Below are 9,560 nucleotides of genomic sequence, written 5' to 3'. Positions count from 1 at the left end.
CTGGACCGACAGGCTTAATTATTAGAGAAGGAGAAACCTTCTACTTGCTACCATCGTACTTGATGATAACAGGTTCGAGCATCCGGAATACTGGGGAAATCACGTTGACCTCAGGTTCATCTTCATCAACATTCCTATTCTGAAGGATCTCAATGACTCCTTCGTCCAGCATTTCCTGAAGATCTTTGCGCACCTGGCGAGAACCCAATCGGTTAACAGGGAAGATTCAGCATCTATCATGGTCGTGCTCATAATGATTGTAATCACACAGCAAATGGTGCAACTCGACCAGAGACTATCAAATATGACTGACATATTTGACCTTGTACTTGCCAGTGCAGCCCTGGACCATGTTAACAGATTTCCCACGCTCGGGTGTCGCACCCCAAAATTTGACTTTGGCTTTGTTGACCACATCTTGATTAATCTCGTTGTCTCGTATTCATCTCAATTTCTTAAACTTTGCGTGACAACTGGTTTGATTAGGTTTTGTGTGTTTTCGTTGCTTACCGTGTTGTATTTCGTTGTTTTAGCAAAACCTGGCCGATATCGTTGCCTCGTATTTATCTCGCTTATCTCTTTTGTGCGTGGCATCGCTTCGATTAGGTTTTGTGCGTTTTTATCTATTTAATTGTTTGTTTGTCAGTATTTTGACTGTATTTCGAATATATTAGAGTTTTCGTATTGTCCGATTATTTGTGATTGTGTTTGTCAGCGTTTTCGTGATGTCGTGTTGATTTTATTATTGCCTATGGTTGTTTATTTAATTACGTGTTGTGCCGTGTGATTTAATCGAGTCTGTTTGAGTCGTGTTGTTGATTTTACTGGTTTACCGGTTTACTGGTTTATTGGTTTTATCAATTTGTCTGTTTTGCTGTGCAAATTGTCATCGTTTTTATCGCGTTCGTGTCGCTCGATTTTATCGTATTTTAATCGTGTGCCGTTTAATATTATTTGTGCTTAATATTAATTGTGTTTAGTTTTTGTTAATTAGTTTATTTAATTAGGATTAATATTATATTAGTTTATTATTATTATTATTATATAATATATAAATTATATTATTAATTTATGTTAGATATTTTTTTAGGTTTCTTATTGTTTAAGTAATCTAAATATATATTATTAATTTATGTTAGATATTTTTTAGGTTTCTTATTGTTTAAGTAATCTAAATATATATTATTAATTTATGTTAGATATTTTTTAGGTTTCTTATTGTTTAAGTAATCTAAATATATATTATTAATTTATGTTAGATATTTTTTAGGTTTCTTATTGTTTAAGTAATCTAAATATATATTATTAATTTATGTTAGATATTTTTTAGGTTTCTTATTGTTTAAGTAATCTAAATATATATTATTAATTTATGTTAGATATTTTTTAGGTTTCTTATTGTTTAAGTAATCTAAATATATATTATTAATTTATGTTAGATATTTTTTAGGTTTCTTATTGTTTAAGTAATCTAAATATATATATATAGATGTGGTTAGTAAGAAAAAGAAGAAAAAAAGGTGGATCAGTAAGGAAAAAACGTGTGGTGAGAGAAACAGAGAATTGAAAAGAAATATTTTTCCAAAAGCATTATTGTATTTCACTTGTTCTTCATTTTCAGTAACCCAAAATCGTCCCGATTATTCACCGAAACACAAAACCGATTTCATATCTTTGAAGTTCGTTGAGTCCAGGTCACAAATATCCAAGTTTCATTTCATTCCGGCGTCGTTTCACCGATCAAAAGCGACGTTGAAGTCAGGTACTCACGAAGGCAGCCAGCACTGCGTCGGTGACGGTTTCCAGCTTTCGGTCGATCATTTGAACGATCAGAAGTTCATCCTCTTCACACAAGGTAATATTCTTCACTTATTTCTGAAATCGGCAAAGTTCCGGCTTGCCGACATGTGTTTTAATATATTATTTATCTAAACATATATATATATATATATATATATATATATATATATATATATATATATATATATATATATATATTATTTTTGGATATTATATATTATTTGTCTAAATGTACATATATATTATTTTTGTCTACTATATATTTATTGTCTAAAATATATATATATATATATATATATATATATATATATATATATATATATATATATATATATATATATATATATATATATATATATATATATATATATATATATATATATATATATATATATATATTACTTTTGTTTACTAAATATTGTTTATCTTTTATTATTATTTTGCATATATGTTTTATTTAAATGTTAGTTAAATTAATTATTTGTTTAAATGTTTATTTTAATTAAATGTTTATTTATATCAAATGTTTATTTTGTCTAAAGTAAATGTTTATATTGTTTTTTATATTTGTTTATGTTGTTACTAACCGTTTCGTTTCAGTTTCAGCTCGATTAACTCCACTAACTATTCGTAATACTAACTATTCATAGCTAACTGTGTTGTAATAATTTACTTTCTCGCATTTTTTATTTTCTGTATTGTGTGTTTAATCGTATTGTTCACGTTTTATGTTAAAAAATCGAAAATTCCAAAAAGAGAAACCCGATGCGATTCCAACGGTCGCCGTTTAAGAAACCCTTTTCACACACTCACATGCTTACTCTTGGGCTTCCTTATAATGAGCCCATTTATTTATTGTTTCAGGGTTTAGGCTCATTCAAATCTTTTTCCAGCTTTGGCTTTTCAGTTTAAAAACATTTTCAAAAGGACGTGTCAGTCTCGAAGCCTCCCGCCTAGGTCGAGCAAGAGATGGCAAGACACGCCAATCTAAAATCAACAAAACAGACTTCCCCTTTTCTTTTAGGAGAACTACGTGGATTCTGATTTCTCCATTGCGCCTTGGAGATACGTAGGCATGAAGTCTACGACTTTATCGAGTCCAAAAAGCAATAAAATCAAGTTCTTTTCTCATCTCCCCAATCAAACGATCAAAGCGAAAAAAGCAAAGCATTCACATAAACATAAGCAAAAAGGTTCCTGTGGAGTACCACAGATGTAGAGGGTGCTAATACCTTCCCTTTGCATAACCAACCCCCGAACCCGTAACTCTAAAGGGATTTATCGTTATTTTCCCTTCCTCTTTTTGGATAAAATAAAAGACGGTGGGGACTCTTGCATTTAAAATATTTTTCAAACGGGTTAAGTTCAATCAATACTTAATCTCGTGAAAAATCCCGCCGCGACAGAGTGGCGACTCTGCTGGGGACAACAATGCTTAAACTTATTTGAGGGTTTAGCCTATCTTTGCTTGTTTATATGTTTGCTTTGTGAATATTTGCTAAATTGTATTGTTTGTAATGTTTGTTATTTTGGGTTTTGAGGGATACTTGTGATAAATCCTATACCCGGATTTGGGGCACATTTGAGATAGGATGGATGATAATTCAGGTTGACTTGATAGGAGACAATCCTTACCGAGTTGACTTGAGCCTTTGTCCGCTTGGTGGAGGCCTCTTTGAGGGTGATAGTGCTAAACAAGTCATTTGTGAGGCATTGTTGCTTTCGACGAGCCCGTGAAGCCAAGGACCTTAGTTTACCTTTACCCCATCTTGGCCTTACTTAGGATGTGATGCGGTGACCACTTCGGACCAAAAGTCTGGTTTGGTTGATACGCGATATCACACTCAAGCGAGATTCTTTTGAGAATAATATTGGAAAGCGAGTAGTTGCTTAACCCGGTATTATCCGAAGAAGGATCCATAACCTTGGGAACTTTTAGAACCCGTTTGGCAGGTGAACCTTAGAACTTATCTTGGGGCTTTGTCCTAAACTCCATGCTGGTGATGAACTTTGAGCCTTGTATTGTTTGACCATGTTTGTGTTTGTTGCATTCATGCATGACATGCATTCATTCCCATCATTTCAACCTTTTTCCAAGGACCTTAAAGTGAGGATTGCAAATATTGCAGGAAACATGGATTTTGGACGGAGAAGTGTGAAAAAGTACAATCTCATCAATCCAAAGATAGATGAACTAAAGAAACTGGTTTCTTCGATCGCAGATCCTATTGGTTTCAGAGACAGATATGGGGCACTTATATCTTTATTGACACTTAGGATGGAAGAAGGGTTATTGCAGACATTAGTACAGTTCTATGATCCAGTCTATCACTGTTTCACATTCCCAGACTATCAACTCATGCCTACATTGGAAGAGTATGCCCAATTGCTTCACATCCCAGTTGCTGATACAGTACCTTTCTCTGGTTCAGAAAAGTTACCCGAGCACAGTTCTCTTGCAAAAGTGTTGTACATGAAGAAGTCAGAATTCAAGAATAACTTCACCACCAAAGGAGGTCTTCCAGGTTTTACTGCCAAGTTCTTAATGGGGAAGGTTTCTTATTTTGCCAGTCAAGGTTGTGATATTATTGTGGAGCATCTGTTCGCCTTGTTGATCTACGGTTTGTTACTATTTCCTAATATTGAAGGTTTTGTGGATTCATATGCTATACGCATCTTCCTAAGTGGTAATCCTATTCCAACTTTGCTCGGAGACACCTATCATTCCATCCATTACCGTACTTTGAAAGGAGGAGGAACCATAGTCTGCTGTATACCGTTACTCTACAAATGGTTTGTCTCTCATCTTCCTAAGTCAGCTACTTTTCGGGATCGCAAGTCAGGACTTCAGTGGTCACAGAGGATTATGTCTCTTACCCAGTCAGATATTGCATGGTATAGTAGAGTTTTAGACGATGTGAAGATCATTGATAGTTGCGGGGAGTTCCCCAATGTGCCCCTCATGGGCACAAAGGGAATCATTTCTTATAATCCAGTACTTGCTAGGAGACAACTCGGTTACCCTATGAAGGACAAGCCTCCTAACATTCTTTTAGAAGGTATTTTCTTGAGGGATAACGAGGAGGACCCTACCATGAAAGAGAGAGTAGTAAGAGCTTGGCATCGTGTTTGTCGAAAAGGGAGACTTGAATTGGGTAAGAAAGATTGTACCTCCTATGAGCCGTACCTCCAGTGGATCAGAGCCAGAGCTATACAGTTGAAAATGCCATACCCACATCATGATCCTATCAAACCCGCTCCGTTGAAGACCCCCTACCTTCCGCTAGATGACAAAGAAGAACTCCAAGCCACCTTGGAGAGGGTCTAGAAAGAGAGAGACGCTTGGAAGGATAAGGCCCAGGTGCTCGAAATGGAAAATGAAGAACTTCAGAGACAGTTAAAGGAGCAGAGTGGAGAAGATCGTGCAGGTAAACGTCCAAGGGTGCAAGAGGATTTATTTTCCTCAGGCACAACAGATTACTCCCAGATTCCACAGTCCTCAGATGCATGGAAAGGTCTTGTAGACAGTTTGGTGAAGGAGAAAGCTTTTATGCAGAAGGCCTATGAAGAAAGAATTGAGAGACTTGAAGGACAACTCCTACTTGTTTATGCTCGTCCTGATGACACATGTCCTTAAATGGTTTTCTTGGTTGTATTTTGGGTTGATAACTTTGTTTTGTTATAAAAAATGTTTGCAATTCTATCTTTTCCTTCACTTAGAGTTCCTTGGAAAATCATTCATTTTGCATATCCATGCATCACGTGCATACGGGTTGTCTGTCTTGGTCCAGTCTTCTAACAGTTGCTTCCCGCCAGCAGATCCATTTCAAGCTGACGCATAATTACAACACAAGAGCCAACTACAAAAGAAGAATGGAGATAACAGATAACGAGAACCGAGAATTGAAAGCTCAGGTTGACCGCCTTTCTGCTATGGTCGAGACATTGATAGCAAACCAAGCAACCCAAGCTGCTCAACTTCAAACAGCACAAGCTCAGGTTGCCGAAGCACAAGATGCACAGATCCAGGCGCAAGCACAGGCAGCAGAGATGCGCAACCAAATGTTAACCGCCCGTCTACAAGCAGAGGAAGCCCAGGCTAGGGCTCAAGTTCATAATCCAGGACAGACTTCGGCACAGAATCAACCTCAAATTCAGAATCAGACAACAGCAGCACCCGTCACTACAGTCATCGCTTCAGAAATCAACGCTGTCCCAGTCACTTCTGTTACCATCACAACATCCCGTCCTTGGGAAATACCCAGGGATCTTAATCAAGATAGATATCAACAAGAGTTCGTTCCACCAAATGCTCCTGTCTTCACTAATGTGCCTCCTGTTGTTCACTATACTCCTCACCTAGGAGAACCTGTCTATCACGGCCCTACCCCAAGTGAGGATCCTGGTCTCAATGATAGAATGGATGAATTCCAGGATCAGTTTGCGGAATTACAAAAAGAGATAAAAGCTCTTCGAGGGAAAGACAGAATGGCGACTGGAGTAGTTATGAAGAACTGGACCGCAGTTGACATCCCACATTGTGTCCACATATCAAAGTAATTAAGCTTTTCAATTTTCAAAAATCTTCCGCTTTAGCCTAAAGCGCGAAGCATTAATTTTGTAAAATGGGCACTTTTGTCAAAAACGTACTATCCATGAAAAAGATCTTTTGTGTTCCTATACACTTGTGTCCTTTTATCTTTTCAGCTTTTTCGGAAAATGGTAACACAAAAAAAACCTTAAAAAGAACACATTTTTGCATGTCATGGTCAGTCCTCTAAAAACAATTGTTTGTACAGGTTACTTAAACCCGTTGAACACAATGACATCATGCCCTCTCCCAACTTTGAACATTCTGTATTCGAAGCCGAAGAGGAAGAGTGGGATGAGATTCCAGAAGAGGTCGCCCGCCAGCTTGAAAATGAAGAAGACACTATTCAGCCATACAAGGAGCCTTTGGAAACAGTCAACTTGGGTTCGGAAGAAAATGTGAAAGAAGTCAAAATTGGAGCATTGTTATCCCCACAGGTCAAGGAGCAATTGATCAGCCTGTTGAAAGAGTATGTAGATGTGTTTGCTTGGTATTATCAAGATATGCCTGGTCTCGACACTGACATCGTAGAGCACAAGCTACCTTTGAAGCCAGAATGTCCACAGGTCAAACAGAAATTAAGAAGAACACATCCAGATATGGCCGTCAAAATTAAAGAAGAAGTTCTGAAGCAAATAGATGTTGGTTTTCTTGCCACTTCAGTGTATCCAGAGTGGATAGCAAATATTGTGCCAGTTCCTAAGAAGGACGGGAAGGTACGAATGTGTGTCGACTATCGTGACTTAAATAGAGCAAGCCCAAAGGATGATTTCCCCCTGCCTCACATTGACATGTTGGTAGACAATACAGCAAAGTTTGACATATTCTCCTTCATGGACGGATTCTCCGGGTATAACTAGATCAAAATGGCTCCCGAAGACATGGAAAAAACTACATTCATAACACCATGGGGAACATTCTGTTATCAAGTGATGCCGTTTGGGTTGAAGAACGCAGGTGCTACTTACCAGCGAGCCATGACAACACTCTTTCACGACATGATGCACAAAGAGATTGAGGTTTATGTGGATGACATGATCGCGAAGTCTCGTTCAGAAGAAGGTCACTTAGTAGATCTATTGAAGCTGTTTCAACGATTGAGGAAGTTCCGTCTTCGCCTCAATCTGAACAAATGCACATTTGGCGTCAGGTCAAGTAAACTCTTGGGCTTCATTGTCAGCCAAAAAGGCATTGAAGTTGATCCAGATAAAGTAAAAGCTATCCAAGAGATGCCCGCACCAAAAACAGAAAGGCAAGTGAGAGGTTTTCTAGGACGATTGAATTACATATCCCGGTTTATTTCTCACATGACTGCCACTTGTGAACCTATCTTCAAATTGCTGAGAAAGAGTCAGAATTGTGTTTGGACAGAGGATTGTCAAAAAGCATTTGACAGTATCAAAGAGTACCTCATGGAGCCTCCTATCTTGTTACCACCTGTTGCTAGAAGACTGTTGGTTATGTATTTGACAGTGCTTGAGAATTCTATGGGCTGTATTCTGGGTCAACAAGACGAAACTAGAAAGAAAGAGCATGCCATTTACTACTTAAGCAAGAAATTTACTAACAGTGAATCACGATACTCCTTACTCGAGAAGACATGTTGTGCATTGGCTTGGGCTGCTAAGAGATTGAGGCAGTATATGTTAAGTCACACCACTTGGTTGATATCCAAAATGGATCCAATCAAGTACATTTTTGAGAAGCCTGCACTCACTGGTAAGATTGCAAGATGGCAGATGCTGTTATCAGAATACGACATTGAGTATCATACCCAGAAAGCTATCAAGAGCAGTGTGTTGGCTGAGTACCTTGCTCACCAACCCGTTGAAGATCACGATGATAATGAGGATGAGTTTCCTGATGAAGATGTCATGTTCCTAAAATCCAGAGATTGTAAAGAGCCACTTCCTGAAGAAGGGCCTGAACCAGATTCTCAATGGGGTTTAGTATTTGATGGAGCTTCCAACGTTTATGGACATGGAGTAGGTGCAGTCATTATCACTCCAGAAGGTTCTCATATTCCTTTCACGGCAAGAATTTGATTTGAATGTACAAACAACATTGCTGAATATGAAGCCTGTATCATGGGTCTTGAAGAAGCCATTGACCTCCGCATCAAAAATCTTACTGTTTATGGTGACTCAGCGTTAGTTATCAATCAGATCAAAGGAGAATGGAAAACACGCCACCCTGGCTTGATCCCATACAAAGACTATGCAAGAAGATTGTTGACTTTCTTCACCAAGGTTGAATTGCATCACATTCCTCGGGATGAGAATCATATGGCGGATGCTCTAGCTACGTTGTCTTCAATGTATTAAGTGGGTTTTCCAAACGAAGTACCCAGAATTATGATCAAGCGACTTGATAGACCAGCACATGTGTTTACAGCTGAGGCCAGTTTTGATGATAAACCATGGTACCACGATATCAAGCATTTCCTTCAGACTCAGGAGTATCCTCTTGGAGCAACAGAAAAAGATAAAAAGACTTTGAGAAGATTGTCAGGCAGTTTCTTCCTTAATCAGAATGTGCTCTATAAGAGGAATTATGACATGGTCTTACTCAGATGTGTTGACAAAAAGGAAGCAGAAATGTTGATGAAAGAAGTTCACGAAGGGTCCTTTGGTACTCATGCAAACGGCCACTCTATGTTAAGAAAGATGTTGAGAGCTGGTTACTACTGGTTGACCATGGAATCAGATTGCTACAAATTTGTAAAGAAGTGTCACAAATGTCAGATCTACGTTGATAAGGTTCATGTACCACCAACCTTTTTGAATGTGATTTCTGCTCCTTGGGCATTCTCAATGTGGGGCATTGACATGATCGGTATGATTGAACCCAAAGCTTCCAACGGACACTGTTTCATTCTCGTGGCAATTGATTACTTCACCAAATGGGTGGAAGCAGCTTCGTATGCAAAGGTGACAAAGCAAGTGGTGGTCAGATTCATCAAAAATAATCTCATTTGCCGATATGGCATTCCAAACAAGATCATCACTGACAATGGCTCCAATCTGAACAACAAAATGATGGATGAATTATGTGAAAGTTTCAGGATCGAGCATCACAACTCTTCTCCTTACCGTCCCAAGATGAATGGGGCAGTTGAAGCTGCAAATAAGAATATCAAGAAGATCATTCAAAAGATGGTTGTTACCTA

The 9,560-nt window shown here is 38.1% G+C and overlaps 1 protein-coding gene across 1 annotated transcript; it reads left to right on the top strand.

The window, feature by feature from the left end:
• The first annotated feature begins 1,538 nt into the window (after nucleotides 1–1,538).
• On the top strand, nucleotides 1,539–5,628 carry LOC127115719 (uncharacterized). Its single transcript, XM_051047187.1, has 2 exons — nucleotides 1,539–1,855; nucleotides 3,930–5,628. Exon 2 carries the CDS (start codon nucleotides 3,935–3,937, stop codon nucleotides 5,126–5,128), a length of 1,194 nt encoding a protein of 397 aa, XP_050903144.1. The 5' UTR covers nucleotides 1,539–1,855; nucleotides 3,930–3,934; the 3' UTR covers nucleotides 5,129–5,628.
• The last annotated feature ends 3,932 nt before the right edge of the window (nucleotides 5,629–9,560 follow it).

Source organism: Lathyrus oleraceus, chromosome 1, assembly GCF_024323335.1.
Source record: "Lathyrus oleraceus cultivar Zhongwan6 chromosome 1, CAAS_Psat_ZW6_1.0, whole genome shotgun sequence".
NCBI classification, from domain to species: Eukaryota; Viridiplantae; Streptophyta; class Magnoliopsida; order Fabales; family Fabaceae; genus Lathyrus; species Lathyrus oleraceus.
This window is presented reverse-complemented; position numbering and strand designations above follow the sequence as displayed.